General features: G+C 37.4%; 1 protein-coding gene across 1 annotated transcript in view; it reads left to right on the forward strand.

The window, feature by feature from the left end:
* Nucleotides 1-25,332, forward strand: part of Pclo (piccolo presynaptic cytomatrix protein) — a 440,245-nt gene that overhangs the window by 218,300 nt on the left and 196,613 nt on the right. Inside the window, 4 exon segments of the mRNA XM_008840911.2 lie at nt 1,603-2,334; nt 13,985-17,197; nt 17,200-19,084; nt 19,454-21,471. Of these exon segments, the coding sequence (XP_008839133.1) occupies nt 1,603-2,334; nt 13,985-17,197; nt 17,200-19,084; nt 19,454-21,471 (7,848 nt within the window).

Here is a 25,332-nt window from a genome sequence, read left to right on the forward strand (position 1 = left end):
TGATATGTGTTCTGGTAGGTTTATTCTTGGTCCCCCTTTGTGCCACTGTTCAACATAAGCAGGAGCTTTTAACATTTTACAAATAAATAAATAAAATTCCCCCCCCCCCATGGTTTGTAGACCAGGTCATTATGTAAAGAAACCACAGTTCACCTTAGAGCTGCTTTCATGTGATCTTAACAAAAGAATTGATATTGAGAAATCATATGCACAAAAAGCAAATAAACTCAGATACATTCTAGTATTTATAGGCAGGCCTTTACTGAACTTAACAATCAGCTTTTATAGTCATACTTTTAGATAAGCAAATAAGGATTGTAATGCCTTACAGATTACAGAGCAATCACAGATATTAAGCAGCAATTTAATGTCTCTGAAAACTGGAAAATGAAGAACAAAATGAAACTGTTATTTCTGATAGTATTATACACAGTAAGTGACTTTTGTCACTTACTGCCAAGCACCGAGAGACTGACAGAGAGAGAGAGAGAGAGAGAGAGAGAGAGAGAGAGAGAGAGCCATTATGAAAAGCAATTTGAAACTGAACTTGCCTGGAGATAATGCAGCAACATAAGAAAGCCATCCTATTTATAGGACGCTCCCATCTTGTTTCTTGCACAATGAACAAGCATTAAGTGGCAATAATTAGAAAGAAGCAACATGTGCAGCCTTTATCTCACACATTAAAAGAGATATAATGGAGGAGAAAATACAACACTGTCAGTCAAAGGGAATTTCTGCCCTTAGTCTATCATCTGCCATCTCATGTGGTCATTTGTGTCTGTTCTTATCAGAGAATAGTTTTCAGAACTTAGTTTGTAAAAACAGTGTCCGGACAGTTTCACTGACAGATCCTCTTTTCTTGACTCCTAATATTCTGCTAAACTAGTCCCCTAGGAAACAGTTTGGCGAGTGTTACCAAAGGTGATCTTGTAAAGGTAGCCATGGCTTATACCTTGAACAGTAGGCACTAAGGGAATATTTTAGTCAGAAAATTAGAACACTTTTTGGACAAAGATTCCAAATGATTTGTGCATTTACCCTGTCCTGCTTAGTTCCATGAAGAAATTTGATTAGTATTGACAATGAAATCATTTTCTTAATTAGAAAGCAGATAAAGAGTTGTACACAAGTGATTCTTGAAAATGCTGAACATACTTGAAAATTCTACACTACTAGATAGAATTATATTTAGTGGATACCAAGAGATAGGAGTTCCTAAACTAGATCCTCAAATAAATTTTGTTTAATTTTTAACAAAAAAGAAAATCACTATGAAATGTAATTGTACTTGATTAAATTTATAATGAAAATACAAACTTTAAAGCCACTAATCTTAAAATAATTTCATTTAGAGTTGCAGACTCCTCTCCACTCCAAACCCTGAACAGATATTTCTCTACCTCCATATATTCTGTCCACACTTAAATTTCAAATAGTGTTTAAAATTCTTTAAAATAATGCTTTATTGATTTAGAAAGCAATGATTCCCCATCCCGATCAACAGAACCATTAGACATTTTGAAATTTTCATCTTCATAAATATATCATAATATGAATGACAAAATATATCTAATCTGTTCATTGCTGTCCATTTTTCAGATTCAAGAATGGCTTTGTTTAAATTGCCAAACACAGAGAGCAATCTCGGGACAAGTTGGAGATGTGGGCAAAATGCCGTCTGTACCGCTGGGATCCAAAGCTTCCCTAGTGCCGGCAACTGCAGAAACACTATCTCAGAAAACAGTGATGACTGCCCAGGTAAAGGTTAAAAAGAAAGAATCAGAAGCAAAACCAGAAGCTGAAAAACTCATTCCAGAAAAAGGGAAAGAAACACCTTCAACTGAGAAAACTCCTCCCAGGGTCACCACAGAGCAAAAACAAGAAGAGAGTAAACTAGAGAAAATAAAAGTTTCAGCCCTTCAAGAAAAGAAACCACCCCCCGAAGAAGAAAAACCACTCTCTGAAGACAAAAAGTTAATGGCAGAAGGAAAGCAGCCATATGCTGAAGAAAAGCCACCCCTTGAAGAGAAGCCAACCACTGAAGATGAGAAATTACCCCGGGAAGCCAAGCCACTGGACTTAGAAGAGGAAGAGAAACGCCAGATGCTTAAAGCTCAAGTGCAAATTGCTGTAGAAAAGCCCAAAGGCAGTCTGGTTCCAAAGGCCATTGAAGAAGAGAAGCAACCACCGACCAAGATCGAAGGTTTGCCACCTGCTGCACCTCAGACCTTGCCCAAGGAAGACGATAAGAAAAGTAAAAGGATGAAAGAGCAGCCACAGGCAGAAGGTGGTGCAAAACCCGAACAAGTGGAACCTGGGGCAGAAAAGACAGTAAGATTTTTAAATAGTATTTTCCTACTGTTGCAGTCTTGCCTGTGTGATATGCTGCTATTTCCTTAGTGCCCGAGTTGTTCAAGGGTAGAATAGATGTGAAAGCCTTTAAATCATAAGTGACATTTTCAGAAAAGTCTAGCAAATTTTACTGAAATGAAACTCATTGGCGTTTTGATACCTTAGTCAAAATTATAGAAAACAGAAAGATAAAATTAATTTCTTTAAATCATATTGAGAAATCAAAAAGTTTCCTACAGTTCCATGTTATTCTGTCTTTTAATCCACAATGAGTATGGAGCTTAGTATTTCTTTTTGTTATGAACTAATGCATCATTAAGCTATTGGTTTGCAAGAGGCAATAAAATTTCTTTCCCTTTTGAAAGCCTTCTAAGCTGTGGTCAGCCACAAAATTATTGGAGAAAAATGGGTATTGCTAAAACCCAGAATGAATACATTTTATATATTCATAGTTAACTTTAGTATTAAGAATGATTAGTGCCATGCTTCAGAAGTTTAATTTGATATCAATAGATCATTTTTAATCTGTGTATAATCTAGAATAATACATATTCCTTTTCATAATTGAGAAATTTTGAGAATACTTTTTAAGTAATATTAATGAGAAGTTTCAAGAACACTCCATTTTAAGTAATATTTGCATAAGCAATTATGTCATTTAGAGGAACTCTAAATATTAAACCTACTATAGGTCTTATATTTCATTTTATTAGATAATTTTAATTCACAGATGATTTCAATGAAATTAACTGTTGTTTTACTGTTAAAAGTCCAAGTAGAAAATACAATTACAGCTTTGATTCAGTTTGGAGGAGTTTATTACCTTTTTTTTATAGTTTTTATTATTTTGTCATGAAAACTAAATATGTATATACAGATTAACACCTCTAATACAAAGATTTAATACCTAAAACATACCAAAATCTGAAGAGGTTTTAGTGACAAGTCATAGCAACAAGTGAAAACTTCCATAGTTGACCTAATATGAGGGTCTCTGTGAAAACACGAGTGAACTAAAGATATTGTATAAAGTTATCTCTAGGCTCTGCATACAGGATATAGATAAGGCATAAACGAAGTTCATGTTTAGACTGGGGTCATGTCCTCAGAATGTATCATATATGTGTGTTGGTATATTCCAAAATCAAAGTCTGAAATATTAAATGTTTCTGGTCCCCAGCATTTTGGATAAGGGATCTTTAACTTATATTGACTGCTTTCATTGTTTTACTGATCTATTATTGCATTAGGCAACATTAACAGATGATGTGAAATACATGTTATCAAGTAAAATCATTTTTACTATATTTATTTGTTTATTTTTCACATTAAAATAATATTTTAGAGAGACAAGACAAGTATGTTACTATTTTTAATATATGAAATACATTTTAGTTGTAGTTATTTGAAATTAAAACTCAGTGTCAAGCTGCATATAAGTGAAATTATTTTGATGTTTTGATGCTTATTTTAATGAAATTCATAGCAAAAAACTGATATGCTCCCCCCGAAAACTGTACCATAAATAGAACCAGTGGCTCAAATGTTATTAACCAGCAGATTTCACTATCTGACTTCTAAGAACAGAGTTGAATAGTAATCATGAAAATACTGGTATCTATCATTTGTTCTTGCTAGCTGTCTGGCGACAGGGTACTTCAAGCAAACATAGCTAAGAAAAAGGTCAGTGTAGCTGTTCTAATATCAAAAAAACAAAAACAAACCAAGAAAACACATAGATTTTTAGTTTTTATGGTCATGGTTGAAGGGAGAGTGTCAGAAAATGTGTTGTTCATAAGTGACCTTAAAAATTATTCTGGAGTTTTTTGGGAGATATTTAAATTAATTAAAACTTTCTGCTTCAAAATTTGCTAAATGAGTGGAAGTGACAGTTTTTCAAAATGGCATATGTCATTTCATTTTTCATAATCATGCGAGGATCTTAAAATATCTGCCTTCAAAGGGCTATTTGCACATCATAATATTTCAGACATTTTTTGTCTATTTTTTCCTCAATATCTAACAGGTAGCATCTTGCCAATAATCAGTGTGCACTTTTTTCTGAACATCTAATTAGTACATTACTGATAACTACTTGTTATCACCAAGCAGCTAGACACTTTTGAGATTTCTCTATTTTTGCTTACAAAGGATTAAGACTTCGTATTCTTCAGATTTTAAATGAATTTCTCATGAAATGATCAGTAAATTTCTATGTGTAAAATAATTTCAGCAATTTACCGTCACAGTACAAAATATTAATATATTCTTTAAGATATAATGATCTCACTTGGATGAAATATACCACTAATTTCCATCGTGAGGCACTCCCCCTGACCCAATTCAGTGACAGCAGATGAAGTAATGAACTGCATATATAGCGTTGTTCATATAGTCTTTGTAACTTTGTCCTTTATCTAAACAGTTCCAATCTGAGAAAGTACTCCTTAACATCTATTATGTGGGGATTTTTTCATTAAAATATGTATACCTTTATAAAATCACTTAATATTGAGGTTAAGTTTTTATTGATTAGTTTTCAGGAGGTGCTTACAATAATATTCCCTTAAGTACTTTATTACTTTGGAAGAAATGAGGAATATTCTGAGATGGACACAAGAGATATATGCATAATTTGATCCTCTCACCACCAAACCTTCTACTGCTTGATTTATCTAACTTTTCCACAATTTCTTTTTGTTCCAACAATATTTGCTGAGAACAGGACACAATTTAATACATCATCCTCTAATTTCCATGTCATTGTACCCATTTTCTCAAGGTAATAAACAATTGCCCTAACTACTATGACTTTTCCTCTTACTATTAAATAGAAAAATTCAAAAGAAAATTTCAAATGTTTTAAATCCAATTTAGTCAAAAATTTAGTGATGAAAATGTGTTTTCTTTAAAAATTTGAGATGTAGGCTGTGGTTGTAAGATATTACCTGTACCTTCAAACCACCTAGTATGCTTAAGGTAAAGTTTACTATTTGCAATATTGGCTATAGTTACAAATTTCAAGAAGTTTACCAAGCATCATCAAACCTTTTTAGTTAACTTCATGGCCAATCACTAATTCATCATTGTTTTACCTTGCTTTGTCGCTGTACTCGTTCTTTTCTGTTGCTGTGATAAAGCACTCTGACCATTTATAGAAGGAAGAATTTATTGGGCTTATGGTTCCAGATGAATGAGGGTCTATTATGGTGTGGAGCCATGGCAGCAGAAGCTGCTGGGAGCAGAAATCTGAGAGCTCACATCTTCAAGCAAGCACAGGAAGCAGTGAGAGCCTAATTGGAAGTGGGCAAGGCTATACACTCTCAAAGACTGCCCCAAATGATATGCTTCCTTCAGCATAGCCACACCTCCTAAAGGTTCCATGATCCTCTCCAAGCAGAGCCTCAAACTGGGGACCAGACTTCAAAATACTTGGAGCCTTTGGGGGCAATTCTCATTCAAACAATCACAGTTACTGGAAAATGCTTGTAGCAATATAGAAAGTGTCCATTCCCTTGTAATATATTTGTTTGTTTCTTGCATTATAAGGTTTTTCAACACATGAGCTTTTTTGTGTATATGTGAATGTGAATATTTGTCCACTACCTATCCATTGGTTTAAGTGGAACTATGTGTAATAAGCATTATTTCTTCTTTACCAAACAATAAGGTTTAAATTAACAGTGAAAAAATGAAGCGACTGCCTTGCTATAATTTTTTCCTACAGTAGAACTTCCAATTTTCTTTTAAAATTTTTTAAAAATATTTTACTTATTATTTTTTATGTGTATGTGTGTATTGTTTGCATGTATGTGAGTGCACTCATATCGTGCAGTGCCGCGGATGTCAGAGAGGGCTTCGGATTTCCCTGGAACTGGAGTTAAGGATGGTTTTAGCTGCCATGTGGGTGCTGGGAATCGAACCCAGGTCCTCTGTAAGAGCAGCCAGTGCTCTTAACCACTGAGCCATCTCTCCAGCCCCTCTTTTAAAATTTTGTATACCTTGTGACCAACTAACAAGAACTGGTAGAATACTAATAATGTCAATCTATTTCCAATATCAGGAAAAATATTTTCTGTATATATTTTAAATATTCCATATGAATCTTAAAGCTTTTTTGTTCTACCTTTGTGGAGCTGATAGGATTTTTATACTCATCAGTGGAAATTCCTGCCTAAATAAAAGTTTAGCTTTGCTTTCCAGCCATCTAGAATCTGGCTCTAAAATAACTTCTCTGCAAGTGAGAATTGAGAAAACAAATGAATGTACTCCTGTGATTCTTCTGCACAGAATGTGTAGTCTCCTTTCTGAACCTGTGCGCTCAGTCTCTCAATGAGTGCCTAAGCAGCCCCTCCAGTACAGCCCTATCAGAGAAGCCCTTGCTGGTCTTCCTGTCACCCTGGTGGCCCCTCCTCATGAATGGAAGTCACCTCTTCTGTTGCTGAACTCCCTGTATTGATTCCTTTATAAATTATAATTTTTAAATTAAAAATAATGCTCTTAATTTACTACTTGCCATAATCTGGGCACTTTGTTAAGTCCTTTTCCTCCTTTTTAATCTACACAAATATTGATAATATAAATATTATGAATGCTGTTAATAACTGTTTTAAAGATAAGGAAACCAGATTTTATGTTCTAAATACAAGTAGCTGGAAAAATACCAGAATGATGATTTCAGTATCATTCTTTCCATGAAGTCGCTACTAACATCCACCACAACAGTTGTTTTTCTGCTAGGACACTTTGAGCATACAGACTTCTACTCTTACTCATCTATATGTGAAAATTCTCCCTTCATCCTTTGGGTAACTTATTTCTTATATATTTATATTATTGTTCGTTGTTTGTATTTCTTTGTTGCTATATCATTTTATTTATTCAAATTTTCAAAATGTTTATTGAAATTAAAATTAAGTCTGAAATATAATATTTTAAAAGGTATGCCTCTTTAGCTTTTGTAGTTTATTATTTTTAAGCCATGCTGCTACAGAATTTTGTCTTTTTACTTATTTGACCAAGCAGGAAACTTTTAAAGCCTTTATTTGATAGATTATACTGATTATACAAAGGGACATTAAACTTAAAACAGGCTTTAGCATGGATCTTGACTTTTTATTTAATTATTAATACTTTTTTATTTTTTAGAAGAAGCATTTCATTACAGCTTTAACATACTCAATAACAATTTCCAGAGCAAAGATACATCTCTTTCAAAAGTGGCTATAAAATTTTTAGGTTCACAGTTGTATTAATACAGTTATACAATACTGAACCCAGTATAAACCCTGTAAGACATAAAATTTAATGAGTATTTAACCTTTAAAAAAGATCTCCATTTCATTTTAAAATATACTGTTTCTTACAGAAAGACTCATTGTTTTTGCTAATAACAGATGTTGGCACATGCATCTCTAATCTGTATGTATCTGATTGTTACTAGTCATGGTCAGTTGCACTCAGATCCTTGGCACCTGTGCATGGATATAAAGTCATCGGGTAGATTTCAATGGTAATGTTTATCACCTCTGCTACTTCACATGACGTACATTTTTATGCTTCCTCCTCAATTGTAACTTTTTTTAAATTTGTTGATTTTTTGTGTGTGTCTATCACACAGAACATCCCAAACAATCTTATTTGTCTATATACCTACTTCCCAGATGGCACCCTCCCATAGCCTCCTCCCCCTCAACTAAAACCCTTTTACTCTGTCTTCCCTGCTACTGTCTACTGCGATGTCAGTACCCCAGCCATTCCCCAGTACTTATCCATCTGGTGAGCCTAGTCAGCCTATCTAGAATCTTTGTTTTAGGAGGGTCAGCTGTTCCTCATCTAGCAGCAATCAGTTGTCAATATTCCTTTAGATAAGATTGGTGTCTGCTGTTCATTTTCCCAGTTCTATGCTGGGTTACTGTCTGGGAGTCCCTTTGGCCTTTGGCCATCCTGGCCAACAACTCAAAAGAAGGTATCTCCTATCTGGCATTGTTTCTTGTTATGTAGCTTTTAGCCATGCATATGGACTCTAAAAAAAAATTATATTGGCCCCTTTAATCTTTGGCTATCTTTCCTTTTTGGGTGTTTAAGACCATACAGTTGGCCCAGATAAACCAATTTATTTTTACTCTTCAGGCTGTTTGTGGATCTATTCCTCATGGGTCACATGGGCTTGGGAGGAGACGCTGTCTCCTTTCTTTTACCAGTTCTGTCTACGTGAAGATAAGTCAATGGTCCTGCTCAACCATAGCTGGCTTCGCTTGAAAGAATGGAAGAAATGATTCCTCTGTGTTGACCCTCCTCTTTGTAGACTGGACACTGATTCAGTTCCATCTTGTGGGGTCTCCACAGCCTCCTTGATCAAGAGGACAGGTGACTCACCACAATTACAGGACATTTTGAGAGATGCTCATAGTCCCCTGGAACTAGTCAACCTAGGAGGGCAAGGAGCAAAAACTGTCCTTTATGTCCCTCTGACCAAATTAGTATAGGCTTCAAAGTATGTCTATTAAACATCCAAAAAGGTTAGTTCCACCAGTCTGGCACTTTTAATTACCATGTGCCATGTAGATGAAGCTTGGACAAAGACCAATTTTTCTCAGATAAATTACCTTGCCTAGACATATATTTCTTGATCTGGTATGCATAATTTGTCAGTAGGTTGTTGGACTAATATTGTTCCCTCTGGTTTTTAAAACTAGCTAGGCATTATTTATCTCTCACATTATCTAACCCTTTCATCATGGATCTTGATTTTTTTAAAAATATCTGTAGTGTTAATAGTGAAGTAGTCTGTAGACATTGCATCCCATGCCTGCATCATCTAGGTGAAAAATAATCTGATCTTCTTGTGAATTATATGATATTTTCTCAGGAAGAGTAGGCCTCATGGACTTGATCTTATATGGAATGCTTTAGATACTCATGCATGAAATGTTAAAATAAACTTTCTGCAAATGATTAAAGATCATTTATTTGTTCATTCATTTTAGTTTATCTAAAAGAAACATCTTTAGAAAAATTAGCCAAGCATTTGTAATCTTTCTTTGCACATTTTTATATATAACCTAGAACTCAGTTCCTAACCATAGAAGTGTTCAGAAACCTGTTTTCCTTCAGCATAGAATGCTAATGGATTCAACACTTGTGGGAAGATCACAGCCAAATTTGACAGTACATGTGTGTTTTGGTTTGGTTTCTATCATTCATACACCACAAGGGACTCCAGCATCGGAGGAATGTCAATTAGGGGTCAATTCATCACTGCTTTTCTCTGACTGGTCTAGAGTTGAATAAATGAAAACATGATGGCTAGCAGGAAAAGAGATTCCTCAGTTCCAGCTTGAATTTGGATATTTAAGTAATTAATTAAAAAAATTGTTTTCATGTGTATGAATGTTTCACATGAATGTATGTAAGTGCACCTGTGTGTGCAATCTCATGGAGGTCAGAAGAGAGAGTTGTGTCCCCTGGAACTAGAGTTACAGTTTTTAGCCACCTGAGTTTGTCCCCTGGAACTAGAGTTACAGACAGTTTTAGCCACCTGGGTTTGCTGGTGACCAAACCCAGGTTCTCTGCCAGAACAACTGCTGAGCCATCTCTCCAGCCCCTGAGTAATTATTTCATATTGAGAGAGTAGAAAAACAAATAGTTCTAGTTCTATGCATGAAAAGCATATAATATGTAGTAAAGACTAGTGTAATGGAACACATTAAATATACACAGAAAATGCTTCTTCATGAGAAATGAAAAATAACATTGATGTTTTAAAATTATGCCTAAAGTATAACTGTTGTCCTGACTTCATCAAAAATGATGAAATTTTTATGCAAAAGAAACATACTTGGAATTTTATTATTATTTATGAATTTCAGGAGCTGGAGAAATGGCTCAGTAATTAAGAACAGTAGGTACTCTTGCAGAGTACCTGGGTTTGGTTCCCAACAGCCAAATGGTGGCTACCAACCCTTTGTAGCTCCAGTTCCAGGGATCCAGTGCCCTCTCTTGTCTCTATTGGCAACAAGCACACACATAGTGCACATACATACATGTGGGCAAAATACTCATACACATAATAAAAATAAATAAATCTTTAAAAAAAGAATTTCAGAGGTTGTTCTAAGTGGCATTCTATGTAAACTGTGAAACAGATAATAAAAATGTCAATTTCCTGATTATTCAAATGAGAGAAGTACACGAATAAATAAAATCTAAAATCAGTAATGTTTATGTGTATGTATATGCATTAAATATGTTATATAAAGAGCTGTTTTAATCCATCATTAGAATATATTTCACTAAATATCTTAATATTTTTAAGTATAGTCTCACAAAATTTTGAACAACTGAAAGAAAATTCCCAATCTTTTAGTCCTATATAATAAGAAATTAGTAAGAAAATGAACTAAATTATTTCAGCCTCACATGAATCATTTGCTCATATCCTAGTATATGGTACCTCAGATGTGCCCATTTTGAAGATGAATAATTAGGAAAACAAGGTCCAACATATACACATATAATTTGATCTATTTTGACCTTGTTAATAAATGGTATTAATGAAGCAGTATTAAGGAATAGACTAACTACAAGAAGGATAGATGGATTTCAAGTTCTGTATACTCAGAAATCTTTTAAAAATCTATTAGTAGCAGTAGTAAAAATTAATTTGCAGGTGCTTCAAGTCAATGAGACAATGAGGTATGTCACCTGGTGGTTAAAAAGTGAACTATGTTGTTAATTAGGATATTTTAACCTAGTCCTCTGTGAAGGGACTACAGACCTAAAGCTAATGTGAGAAAAATTAATATTATTATTTTTTCAATATGTCATAAATGTAGCATGATTTAGTCCTTTATGTCAATGAAATGAATTTTGATCAGCTCATTGATTTCCTGATTAACCACTCCTCGCATTTTATCTTATATTCACAAGTCCATAGAGCAAATACTTTAAAGATTTGTTACTTTTAACATAGAATAGGAAAGTCATTACTGCAGACACATAGTGATTGAACCCCATAAAGGTGTGGAGAAACATATCAGGACCAGAAGGGTACCAGAGAGTCAAGGAAGCATAGCAGAGAGCGAGGCCACACACAGGCAGGCACAGGGCAAGAGGTTCTGATGTTCTGTGCTAACCTCTCATGAAATCCTTCTGATTTTCTTTATTACATTCTGTACATCTGGTCATAATCCTGTTTTTGTAAAATGTCGGTAGAGACATCAAAATCGTTGTATAAAACTAATATTTTTACCATGTCCAATGAATTGTTACAAAAAATATTTACCTTACCTGCATATATAAACTTTTACTATATTTTTGCATTTTACCATAGATATATGCACAAAATAAAGTATCAAAATGACACTATTGAAATTCAACTATGAAAGATCATTTTTTGCCCATTTTTATAAGGAGTTTAAGTATTCTGTTGCCATGGTAATGATATCTACTGCGAGTGAGTGAAGGGTGGATGGCTCTAACTAAAGAAATTGTAGACAGCATATCACACTATCTAAAAAATGCTCTGTGTGATATGATGAGACAGCAGTGTCCCTCCAGGACACTCTTTTACAAGGAGATTGTTTTACCTTCTTTTGCCTCCTTAATGTATAGTTCACCAACCCCCCCAAAGAAAACAAATAGACTGGAGTGCTCAACATCCCTTAAACATAGTCTTACAACTTTAGATTAAACAATACAGGTTAAGCCTTGGTAAACCAAGAATAGGCACTGTGTTTGTTTGTTTGTTTGTTTGTTTGTTTGTTTGTTTTGGTACTAAATGTATTAAAACTGTATCAGATTTTCTTTTTGGGGTCATCATGTTGTAAATTAACCATAACATTTTATATTATGGTTAACATATATATTTTAGCTATACACAATAAGAATAAATACTGAAGTATATATTGAGATGAAAATTAGCATAAGGTGATTTACAAGCCAACATGTTTCGTACTTATTTCTCAGAGGAAATTGAGGGGAAAGAAAAGAGAAAAGAGGAATAATGGAGGGTGGAAATATATTTTCATGTTTTTTGTTAGTTATATAACAAATATTCATTCATTTGGATAATAAATTAAAAGAGGTTGTCCGTACATCCACTGTTATACATCAAGACTGTTCACAATATAAACCTAGTGAAACCTCTTTGGCTAGAGTAAGATGCAGTGAGCTGTCATGCAGTGTTCCCTCTAGGCACCCTTGCTGAGGTCTAGAGGACTATTGTGAAGCTCTACCCTAAGCATGGACACAACCTGAAACAGCTGACTTCTTTTTACTCAAATTTATGATGAATTATTAGCAACGTTGTTGTGCAAAACGTGTCCAGTGTTTAACATATTATTAAAGGCTTCTCTGTTTCCTGAATTAAAATTGCTGGCATGGCTTCATCACAGCACAAGAAAAGTAGCTATGTCAAGGCTATGGTGTACTTACTGAGTATTCTAGCTTCTTGGAAACCCTGTATTCCCATTCTCAGAATCAGTTATTATATTGATTGAAAGGTTCTACCTTTTGTATGAAGCATCAAGTGTCAAAATCAAATGACAAAAGCCATATTGTGAAGACATTTTGAAGTAGAATACTGAAGACAAATGTAATTAAAAACTTTACAGAAAAATACGTCTTTTTAGCTGAATTTATGAACCAGAACAATTGTAACATTTTTCAAAGTTTAAAATTTCTGAGCATTCATTAATATAATAGTAATAACAAGTAACAAATATATTGTAATTTCCAGTTTTAAAGTGTTACTTTAAAAAGCAGTGTCTTCTTTGAGTCATATAACAAAGCAAAACAAAACTCTTTTTCTATTAGGAGGCACATGTAATATTATACTATATGATCTGCTTATATTGTTAAGTCTCTACCACCACAGGCAACTTGCAATCAAGCACAAAACATACAGTGGTTCTTCATTTCTTATTTTTTGCCTAACCATAACAATCCAAAGCATTAATTATGTTAATGAAAATTATTAAAGCTTTTCTTGGGCTGGGGTGATGGATCAGTGGGTAAGAGCACTTGCTACACAGTCATGAGGACCTGAGTGCAGATCCCCAGCACTCATGTAAAAACCAAGGGTAGCTGCTAGCACCTGGAATCCCAGTGCTGAGGGTATGGATGGGGCCAGTCAGATGGCAGAGACAGGAAGACCACATGGGCTCATTAGCCACCCGGTCCAGGAGAAAAGGGCAAGCTCGTGGTTCAGTGAGAGACCGTGTCACAAGGGAATAAAGCAGAGAATGATAAAACAGGACTACCATCATGGATATACAAACACATACATATACACAAACACTTTTTTGACAGTTTGAGCTTCATTCTAAGTCAATATCCTGAGAAATACATTTAAAAGAAAATGAAACTGATATGTAAAAGGGAATAATAAAGTTAATGGAAAAAGATCAAGTGACTTGAGAATTAACTTGCAAATTAAACTTAAGCTAAATGAAAACTAATTATGATCAGTGTATCACAACTATCAGTTTTTGTTCTTATTTAAACTTTTTTAGAAATAGTCCTATAATTATTTCTCAGTTCTTAATGACAGTTTGGGAATATTTAGAGAGGCCATATGATTAGTTCTACTCTATTAAATTTGTCTGTGTCTTTTCCTCTCTGCTAGGAAAAGGAAGAGGACAAATCAGACACCTCCAGTTCTCAGCAGCCCAAGAGCCCACAAGGGCTGAGTGACACAGGGTATTCTTCTGATGGAATATCAAGTTCTCTTGGTGAAATTCCAAGTCTTATTCCATGTGATGAAAAAGATTTGCTCAAAGGACTCAAAAAAGACTCCTTCTCACAAGAAAGCAGCCCTTCCAGCCCCTCAGACTTAGCTAAGTTGGAAAGTACAGTACTATCCATTTTGGAAGCTCAGGCAAGTACACTAGTTGATGAAAAAGCAGAAAAGAAAACACAGCCCCCTAAAGTTTCTCCAGAGCAGCCTCAGGACCAAAAGAAAACTCAGATTTCATTTGAAACACTGGAAATGCCTGTTTCAGAAGAGGAGCTCAGGGAGAGTCAAGAAGAAAAGAAAGACACTTCAAAAAAGGATAATCAACAAGGCATTCTTTCCAAGAAAGACCATAAAGAAAAGCCTGAGCTCGTTGAGGACCTAAGTACTAGAAGACAGTCCTACGATTCAGTTGAAGACAGTAGTGAAAGTGAAAACTCCCCTGTTCCACAGAGGAAACGGAGAGCTAGTGTTGGCTCATCAAGCAGTGATGAGTATAAACAGGAAGACAGTCAAGGTTCCGGGGAGGAGGAGGACTTCATTCGAAAGCAAATTATAGAAATGAGTGCTGATGAAGATGCTTCTGGCTCTGAAGATGATGAGTTCATCAGGAGCCAGCTCAAACAGATTAGCAGTATTCCTGAGAGCCAGAAGAAGGAAGACATGAAAGGCAAAGGCGCGGCAGGGAAACACAGACGGCTGACTCGCAAGAGCAGCGCTAGTTTCGATGATGATGCAGGGAGACGTCATTCATGGCATGATGAGGATGATGAAACATTTGATGAAAGTCCTGAACTTAAATTCAGAGAAACTAAAAGTCAGGAGAGTGAAGAACTTGTGATTGCTGGAGGAGGAGGGCTACGCCGATTTAAGACAATAGAACTCAACAGCACCATAGCAGATAAATTCTCAGCAGATTCGTCACAGAAAAAAACAGCTTTGTACTTTGATGAAGAGCCAGAATTAGAAATGGAAAGCCTGACAGACTCACCTGAGGACAGATCAAGGGGAGAAGGCTCTTCTAGTCTCCATGCATCCAGCTTCACTCCTGGGACATCTCCAACATCAGTATCATCACTTGATGAGGACAGTGACAGTAGCCCAAGTCACAAGAAAGGAGAGAGCAAACAGCAGCGCAAAGCTCGGCACAGATCACATGGCCCTCTCTTACCTACCATCGAAGATTCTTCAGAGGAGGAAGAACTGAGGGAAGAAGAAGAATTATTAAAAGAGCAAGAAAAGCAGCGAGAACTAGAACAGCAACAAAGAAAGAGTTCTAGTAAGAAATCCAAAAAAGACAAAGATGAACTCCGAGCTCAGAGAAGGAGAGAAAGACCAAAGACACCACCCAGCAATCTCTCCCCCATCGAGGATGCATCTCCAACAGAAGAATTGCGTCAGGCCGCAGAAATGGAGGAGCTCCACAGATCTTCTTGTTCTGAATACTCACCTAGCATAGAATCAGACCCAGAGGGTTTCGAAATAAGTCCTGAGAAAATAATAGAAGTTCAAAAAGTTTACAAATTGCCCACAGCTGTGTCTTTGTACTCACCAACAGATGAGCAATCTGTTATGCAGAAAGAAGGTGTTCAGAAGGCATTAAAAAGTGCTGAGGAGATGTATGAAGAAATGATGCATAAAACCCACAAGTATAAAGCTTTTCCAGCTGCAACTGAGAGAGATGAAGTATTTGAAAAAGAGCCTTTGTATGGTGGTATGTTAATAGAGGACTACATTTATGAATCTTTAGTAGAGGACACATACAATGGATCAGTAGATGGCAGTCTGCTAACAAGGCAAGATGAAGAAAATGGATTTTTGCAGCAGAGAGGAAGAGAGCAAAAAATAAGACTTCCAGAACAGATTTATGAAGACCCTATGCAGAAAATTACAGACCTCCAGAAAGAGTTTTATGAGTTAGAAAGCTTACATTCTGCTGTGCCTCAAGAAGACATTGTTTCAAGCTCTTACATCATTCCAGAAAGCCATGAAATAGTGGATCTGGGCACCATGGTGACTTCTACAAGTGAAGAAAAGAAATTACTAGATGCTGATGCTGCCTATGATGAACTCATGAAGTGCCAACAGATACAGGTAATACCTGGATCTGGCCCCACAGAGCCTCCCATTGGGGATGACCTGGCAGAGTCCACCATGGACTTTGACAGGGTGCCAGATGCATCCTTGACATCAAGTATCCTGTCAGGAGCATCTCTTACAGACTCAACCAGCAGTGCAACTCTCTCTATCCCAGATGTTAAAATAACCCAACATTTTTCAGCAGAAGAACTTGAGGATGAATATGTTACTGATTACACAAGAGAAATTCAAGAAATAATTGCCCATGAATCTCTGATATTGACCTACTCTGAGCCTTCAGAAAGTGCTACATCTGTCCCACCCTCTGACACACCTTCTCTCACGTCATCTATTTCTTCAGTTTGCACCACAGATAGCTCCTCACCTGTCACTACCCTGGATAGCATAACCACTGTTTATACTGAGCCCACAGACATAATAACTAAATTTGAAGACTCTGGGGAAATTTCTTCAACTTATTTTCCAGGCAGCATTATTGACTATCCAGAAGATATAAGTATGTCTTTAGATCTGACCACCACACCAGAAAGTAGAATTAGTGCTGATCATATTGTGATTTCCTTCTCTGATATGGAACCTTCTACCAGAGAATCTGTAGGAACTAAAGCTGAGGGGCCACAAACTGATACTACTTCCAATGATTTACCTATATCAGAAAAAGATTTAATAAAAAAAAGAAAGAAGGAAACTGGGGATGGAATTATTCTGGAAGTTTTGGATGCTTACAGAGATGAAAGGGAAGAGCCTGAGGCTGAATTAACAAAAGTTAGCTTAAGTGAAACTGGGTTGGTCCAACAACCTTCTTCTGTAATAACAGCTCCTGTGAAGGAACAGCCTCTACCTACATACTTTATATCTGGAAAGACCTCTGATCAAGAAAAACCTACAAATCAGTTACCATCTGGCAGCCCTCCTGTTTCTGCCCGTCCATCTAAATCTCATCCATTTCTCCGAAGTTCTTCTTTGGACATATCTGCCCAACCACCACCCCCACCTCCTCCCCCCCCCCCCCACCACCTCCATCACCTCCTTCTCCTCCTCCTCCTCCTCCACCACCTCCTCCTCCTCCCCCACCACTGCCCCCACCAACTTCACCTAAACCAACCATTCATCCTAAAAAAAAGATGACAGTTGCAGCTCCAGCAACTCCAACTACTACAGCTGCAACTGTGGTTGATGCTGTTACTACAGTAGAGGCCACAGCTGTTCGGAGGAGTAATGGGTTACCTGAAGCAAAAGTATGTGCCACTGTACCTCCTCCTGTTCCTCCTAAGCCATCTTCAATTCCCACTGGACTTGTATTTACCCATAGGCCTGAACCAAGCAAACCTCCAATTGCCCCCAAACCAGCAGTTCCTCAGCTTCCAGTGACCACACAGAAAACAACAGATGCACACCCCAAACCAGCAGGCCTGTCTTTAACTTCAAATATGTCCTTAAATTTAGTGGCTTCGACAGATTATAAATTGCCTTCCCCTACTTCTCCACTTTCCCCACACTCTAATAAATCCTCACCAAGATATTCGAAATCCCTCATGGAAACTTATGTGGTTATTACCTTGCCCTCTGAACCTGGGACTCCAACAGATTCTTCTGTTGGTCAAGCTATTACCAGTTGGCCCTTGGGATCACCTCCAAAAGATCTGATTTCCCTTGAAACAGTGTTTTCTGTAGTTCCGTCTATGACAGCTGCAGAAATCCCAAGTTCTTCACAGCCAACCCTATATATGTCAGGAGCTTTGGAGACATGGTCTGCTGCCCCCACTGCAGCACTATCTGTACTTCAAGGAGCTCCAGCGTCACTTACACAGTTTCTCCCGATGGAAGTCTCAAAGGCTGAAGGTTCAGCAACCAGAAGTACAGTACCAAGTGTTGCTCCCAGCAGCATTTCCATATCGATTCCCCAAGAGCCCCTTGCTCTAGATAAGCTTCAGTACAAGGACAATGGAAAATTGCAACTTGTTGGTGATGCCATTGATTTGAGAACAATGCCAAAAACAGAAGCTAAAGCAACTGAAAAATGTATGGATCTTTCAGCTTCTGCAATGGATATGAAAAGACAGACCACTGCAAATGAAGTTTATGGGAGACAAGTGAGTGCTGTCCAACCTTCTATCATAAATCTCAGAGCAGTTTCATCATTAGTCACTCCAGTCACCCTGGACACTGAGACAGCGACTCTTGTCACATGCACAGCTACTACAAGTTACTCAACAGTCACAGAGAGCCTAGTCGGTATAGAACATGGAATGGCATCACCACTCCCACTTACTACATCAAAACACCCTGAGTCCCACTACAGGATGCCAAGTGGCCAGGCCTTTCCTAGTATTAAGGATGAAGCACCAATAAACTTATCTCTAGGTTCTTCATCTCAGCCAGTGACATCCACTTTTACAAAGCCTGTCACTGCGCCTCCTGTTGGTGTCACAAATGGATGGACTGACAGCACCACATCTCAGGCAATCAGTGATGGGGAAGTAGTAGATCTCAGCACAACAAAGTCTCATAGAACGATTGTAGCCATGGATGAATCTACTTCAAATGTGGTGACCAAAATAATAGAAGATGATGAAAAACCTGTTGATTTGACTGCGGGCAGAAGAGCTGTGTGCTGTGACATGGTTTACAAGTTGCCTTTTGGAAGAAGCTGCACAGCCCAACAGCCTGCAACTACCCTTCCTGAAGACCGTTTTGGTTACAGAGATGACCACTATCAGTATGATCGGTCAGGGCCATATGGTTACAGAGGGATTGGTGGAATGAAACCTTCCATGTCTGACACTAACTTAGCAGAAGCTGGACATTTTTTCTATAAAAGTAAGAATGCTTTTGATTATTCTGGAGGAACTGATGCAGCAGTAGATCTAACTTCAGGGAGAATTTCTACAGGTCAGTATGACACGGCCACAGACCTTTCCTTGAAATGTCATTATGATGTTAGGCATCTCATTTCAGGATGAAAATATCCCTACTCCGGTTTTGTCACATTTTTGTTTTCTTTTTGCTTTCTTTGGGTGTTTTGGCAGCATATTTTGGGGTATATGTGCATTTTTTTTCTTCAGGGTTTATTTTATTGTCAGTATTGTTGCCTGCATGTGCCTGCATGTTCAATATTGCTTTTCTTCTGCATCTAATTAGGTTAACCTGTGGATTTGCATGCAGTCCCATTCATTGCGCTCATCAAGATGAAAGGGCTTTCAGATCCAAAAAAGTGCCATGCATTTGAGACCTGGACTATAACTGTACCCTGTATTTCAGGTGAGGTAATGGATTATTCAAGCAAGACTACAGGTCCATACCCAGAAACACGCCAAGTCATTTCGGGAGTTGGGATTAGTACCCCGCAGTATTCCACAGCAAGAATGACTCCACCTCCAGGACCCCAGTATGGTGTGGGAAGTGTTTTGAGGTCATCTAATGGTGTTGTCTATTCTTCAGTAGCAACTCCAATCCCCTCCACATTTGCTATCACCACACAGCCTGGCTCCATTTTCAGCACCACTGTTAGGGATTTATCTGGTGTTCATACAACTGATGTAGTGACTTCATTATCTGCCCTGCACCAGAGCCAGCCAATGCCTCGATCATATTTCATAACAACAGGTGCATCAGAAACTGACATTGCAGGAACCAGTATTGATATCAATGCCAGTTTTCAAACTATTACCATGGAAACTCTTCCCACTGATACAATGGACTCTGTTCCTACTTTAACCACAGCATCTGAAGTGTTTTCTGAAGTGGTAGGAGAAGAAAGCACCCTTTTAATTGTCCCCGAAGAAGACAAACAACAGCAGCAGCTTGACTTGGAACGGGAGCTCTTAGAATTGGAGAAAATTAAGCAACAACGCTTTGCTGAGGAACTGGAGTGGGAACGTCAGGAAATTCAGAGATTCCGAGAACAAGAGAAAATCATGGTTCAAAAAAAGCTGGAGGAGCTGCAGTCCATGAAGCAGCACCTTCTCTATCAGCAAGAGGAAGAGAGGCAGGCCCAGTTCATGATGAGGCAGGAGACACTAGCTCAGCAACAGCTACAGCTTGAGCAGATCCAACAGCTGCAACAACAGTTGCACCAGCAGCTTGAGGAGCAAAAAATTCGTCAGATCTACCAGTATAACTATGACCCTTCTGGAACTGGTTCTCCTCAAACCACCACTGAGCAGGCAATTTTAGAAGGTCAGTATGTTGCCCCAGAGGGAAGTCAGTTTTGGGCCACTGAAGATGCCACCACCGCCGCTTCTGCTGTTGTGGCTATTGAAATACCACAGAGCCAAGGATGGTACACAGTTCAGTCTGATGGTGTCACTCAGTACATTGCCCCACCTGGCATCCTGAGCACTGTTTCGGAGATACCACTGACAGATGTTGTTGTAAAAGAGGAGAAACCACCAAAAAAGAGAGGTTCTGGATCTAAAGTCCGGGGACAGTATGATGAAGTGGGGGAGAGCATTGCAGATGATCCACGAAATTTTAAAAAGATAGTGGACAGTGGTGTACAAACTGATGATGAAGATGCTGGTGATCGGAGTTATGCAAGCAGGAGGAGGAGAACTAAAAAGAGTGTTGATACCAGTGTCCAAACTGATGATGAAGATCAGGATGAATGGGATTTGCCTTCTAGATCAAGGAGAAAAGCACGTGTAGGGAAATACGGAGACAGCACGGCAGAGGCTGACAAGACCAAACCCCTTTCCAAAGTCTCCAGCATAGCAGTTCAGACAGTCGCAGAGATATCTGTGCAAACGGAACCAGTGGGAACCATAAGAACACCTTCCATACGAGCGCGGGTGGATGGCAAGGTAGAAATAATTAAACACATTTCAGCACCTGAAAAGACTTACAAAGGGGGCAGTTTAGGATGTCAAACAGAAGCAGATTCAGACACACAAAGTCCTCCATATCTGGGTGCCACATCTCCACCCAAAGACAAGAAACGCCCAACACCTTTAGAGATTGGTTATTCATCATCTCACCTTCGGGCAGATTCCACAGTCCAGCTGGCTCCTTCCCCACCCAAATCTCCAAAAGTCCTTTATTCACCCATCTCACCACTTTCACCAGGCAAAGCCTTAGAATCAGCCTTTGTACCTTATGAAAAGCCCATCCCTGATGACATAAGTCCACAGAAAGTACTCCATCCAGATATGGCTAAAGTCCCCCCAGCAAGTCCTAAGACAGCCAAGATGATGCAGCGTTCTATGTCTGACCCCAAGCCACTGAGTCCAACAGCAGACGAAAGTTCCAGGGCTCCTTTTCAGTATACCGAGGGCTTCACGGTAAGAGTGATTCTTTTTAGTTGGAAGACAATGGATGAACTGATGTTAATCATATGTTTACAGACTTAGAAGGTAACAAATCTAGTATGTATAAACCTAAATACTAAATTTGAGGGAGGGCTATTGCATTATAAATGTGGGAGGGGATAGGAAAGCACACATTCACTTAAAAGCACCAAAGGAAAAAAGCTTTGATGAGGCAAACTGAGAACAAAGTATCTTGTTCTATGATGTTTGAAAGTTTCACTATCTGCTTTTAGACTGATTTTGGTGTCTATAATTCATATTACTTTACCAGTGATGTACAATAGATATTGATCAAAGTCACATAAGGTAAAGGATGACTATGCATTTAGATTGAGGGTACTGGAACTTATTACTGGGAAACTGATCCAAAGTATCTGGTCAGTCTCCTCTTTTTCCAGTCAGAATGTTTATGTTAAAAGGCCTAGAATGCTCACTGATTAATGGTGTAGGAAGATGAAAGTGAAGCACAGTAGGCCTAGTCTATCAATGATTATTTTGTTTGTGAGAACTTTCTTAAACTAAATACAAGTGAGCCTTAAGTTTAGTGTTTATAGAGCATAAACAATTTTCGTATTTTTTCAATAGTAGAGATTGTTTCACAGTGTATAGATATGCTTTAAGGAAAGAGATATGTAGATAGGTTAGACAAACTTATAAAGGTTTCTATAAGGGAGAATGAGAAATGTTAATCGGCTGTGATAGGAACATTGTAATTAAGAAAATCTAATATGTACTATTTGGAAGGTGATTGCTAAGTAGGATATCAATTTTGAACAGATCTTCTATTCAAATTAAAAAATTCCTTGGTACACTAGTTTCTGAGCTTTCCATCTTCAAGCTCCAAGGCTTCTAAGAATATTTTGGGATATTGCTATTTCTACTGACCTCTATGTGTTAAAGAGTGACTGTGGTATATAAAAGATGTTATTATATATAGCTTTAAGTCTATTTGTAGGCATATAGATATAATTATATCAGCTAAAATTTCATGTCTACATTTTCTAGTTTTATAGTGGAATTTTATTATGTTCTGCTTTCTCCTTCTGAAAGAGTATACTGAAGAAGTGAAACTGTCTTTATGTAGGATACAGTATCAGACTATAGTCATTCAGGCACTTGTGAACCAAAGCTGCCATCCTTTTTATTTACATAATACAGTAGCAATAGGCCTCTGTCTTTCCTACAGCCTGTTCTCCAGAGAGCAAATATAGTGATTTCCTAAAGCCTACATAAGAGTATGTTACTTGCTGTATAGTTTAAATTCACTAATAGAATCTTACTAAATTCGATCAGTATTAGGAATTTTATAAGAAGGCCCCATATAATGTGCTATTTGCCTGTCTCATAACAGCAACTGTCACTTTCAAATTATGCCTCACTCCTTACACTCCTCCAGCCAACAGCCTTGCTATTCCTTGGATGTGTTAACCCCATCCCCATCCAGGGTCCAGTTCTGAATCTGTATGTCTCACTCATGTTTGCAAAGGTTTGGCTCAGCTGTCATCACACAGAACCCCTTCTTGCCTAATTCTCTAATTAACATCTATGATCATAAATCTCACTTCTTCCCCCAAATTTGCACACATTATTTATATGTTATGTATTTCTTTAAATATCATCTTTGTTATCCAGTAGATTACAAGCTCAAATTTTATTTATGGAAAGGACTTTGTTTACTGAGATCAGTGCATTATATAGTACATAGTAAGATGCCTGGCATGAGGAACTTCTTTTTTGTCCTTTTATAACTAAATTTTTGCAAGTTTCATAAAATGTATTTTGATCATATTTAGACTCCCTCCCTATCTTCACTGCCCCCATAGGTACCCCACCAGATTTCATGTATTCTGTTACATATGTTAATGCCTCTCAAGTCACGTTTGTGTCTCCAAATGTCCCATTGTGTGAAGTGAGTTCATCCACTGGAGCCTGGTCAACATATCTAGCATCACTCCCTTAAAGAAAACTTACTCTCCCTCTCCTAATAGTCATCTGTTGTCAATAGTTTCTCAGCTAAGATTGGGGCTTCTTACCTGTTTCTCCAGTTCTATGTGGGATTTTTGTCTAGTTTGAGTTTGTATGGGTCTTATGCATGCTGTCACCATTGCTGAAAGTTCATATGAGCAATTTCTCTGCGACCTGGAAAAATCTGCTACTTATAGTCTTTTCACCCCTCTTCTGCAATGGTCCATGAGTCCTGCGTGGTGGCAGAGGTTTGATATAGGTGCCCTACCCAGAGACAAACATTGTTTGGTTTCTTATCCTATGCACTTTGGGCAGTACTGATTTTCTGAGTTAATCACCATCTGTTTAATGAAGATGCTTCTCTGGTAATCATTGAGAGACACACTAATATTATTTTTGCCCACTGTTCCACTATTGTCCCTGAAACTTAGTTGTAGAGGTTCCACTATAGATGTGTCACTAAGGGCTGTGAATCTCTCAGAAACTTACTCTCTGCATTTGACCAGTTGTGGAACTTTATAAAAGTCTCTTGACCAGCTGCTTTGCTATCAAACTGTTTGTTTTGAAGAGCTTCAATTCATCACTCCCACTAAAACAAAAAGCAAAACCTAAGTCTGAAACAAGCAAACCTATACTAATTCTCTTCACTTTTTGTGTAATTCAGTGTTAGGTTGTTTCTTTCTTCTTTTTACTGTTTTTTTTTTTATTCTTCTATCATCTGAATTCATGACATTTGACTTTGTCAGAATTTATTTCTACCCATTTTTATGCATGTATCTATGAAGTATCTCTAGCATCAGGTCTATAAGATTTCATTAGCCTGAGGAAACAAAAACATGTTCCTTGTGTCCTTTCTCCTCCACAATGAAACTGATTTACATCATTACCCCTGATAATCTATAACTTCAGGAAGGAAAGTTAATGCAGCATGTCAGGGGAGAAGGTGACATTAGCCACTGGAGGAAAGCAAAGTAAATTCACAGTGTCTGAATCCATTGAAAGAATCATCTGTCTTGAAGAATAACAACACTTTTTAAAATTCTTGAATTTTGAATTTTATTTTTATTTTATGTTGGTGAGTGTTTTGCCTGCGTGTGTGTAAGTGCACCATGTATGTTCAAAAATGGGGGAAGCCAGAAGGTGGCATCAAATTCCCCTGGAACTGGAGTTAATGGAGGCTCTCCCCCACCCCCCACCCCGTAGGTGCTGGGAACCTTACCCAGAACCTCCAGAAGAGCAGCCAGTGATCTTACCTGCTCAGCCATCTTTCCAACTCCTTAATGATTTCTCTATTTAAAAAGATGTGTTTCAGAAAAAAACTAATCATTTCTCAGTGATAATACATATTACTTTTTTCAGTGAAAAGGTCTATTGTTAAATATTTTGCCACTTATTTATAGGCATAAGACCACATAGACTAGGAAGTATTAAAATTCTCTTGTCATGTTCTCAGACTTTATAATTTGAGAGCTTTTTGAGTAACAAAATATTTGTTAAAATCCTTTTTTAAAAAATTGGTCCTTCTTTTAAATCTTTAAGAAAATGGTCTACAGGTCAGAAAAAATCAGATTAAAAAGAAAAAAATTATAGATGTATGACTTTTAATTTTCTCATTGTTGGCATATGAAACTTTTCACATGGCCTAGAAGTTATTTGACTAGAATGTACAGATATAACAGCATGAATGATCAGGATATAAAACTTAACACTCAAAAGAAGGTATCACCAGTCTGGCATTGTTGCTTGTTATGTAGCCTTTAGCTATACATGTGGACTCTTATGAAATTATATTGGCACCTTTAATCTTTGGTTATACTTCCCTTTTGGGTATTTAAGGACATACAATTGGACCAGATAAACTGATTTGTT

The sequence above is a fragment of the Nannospalax galili genome, unplaced genomic scaffold (genome assembly GCF_000622305.1).
Source record: "Nannospalax galili isolate Female #2095 unplaced genomic scaffold, S.galili_v1.0 scaffold639, whole genome shotgun sequence".
NCBI lineage: Eukaryota > Metazoa > Chordata > Mammalia > Rodentia > Spalacidae > Nannospalax > Nannospalax galili.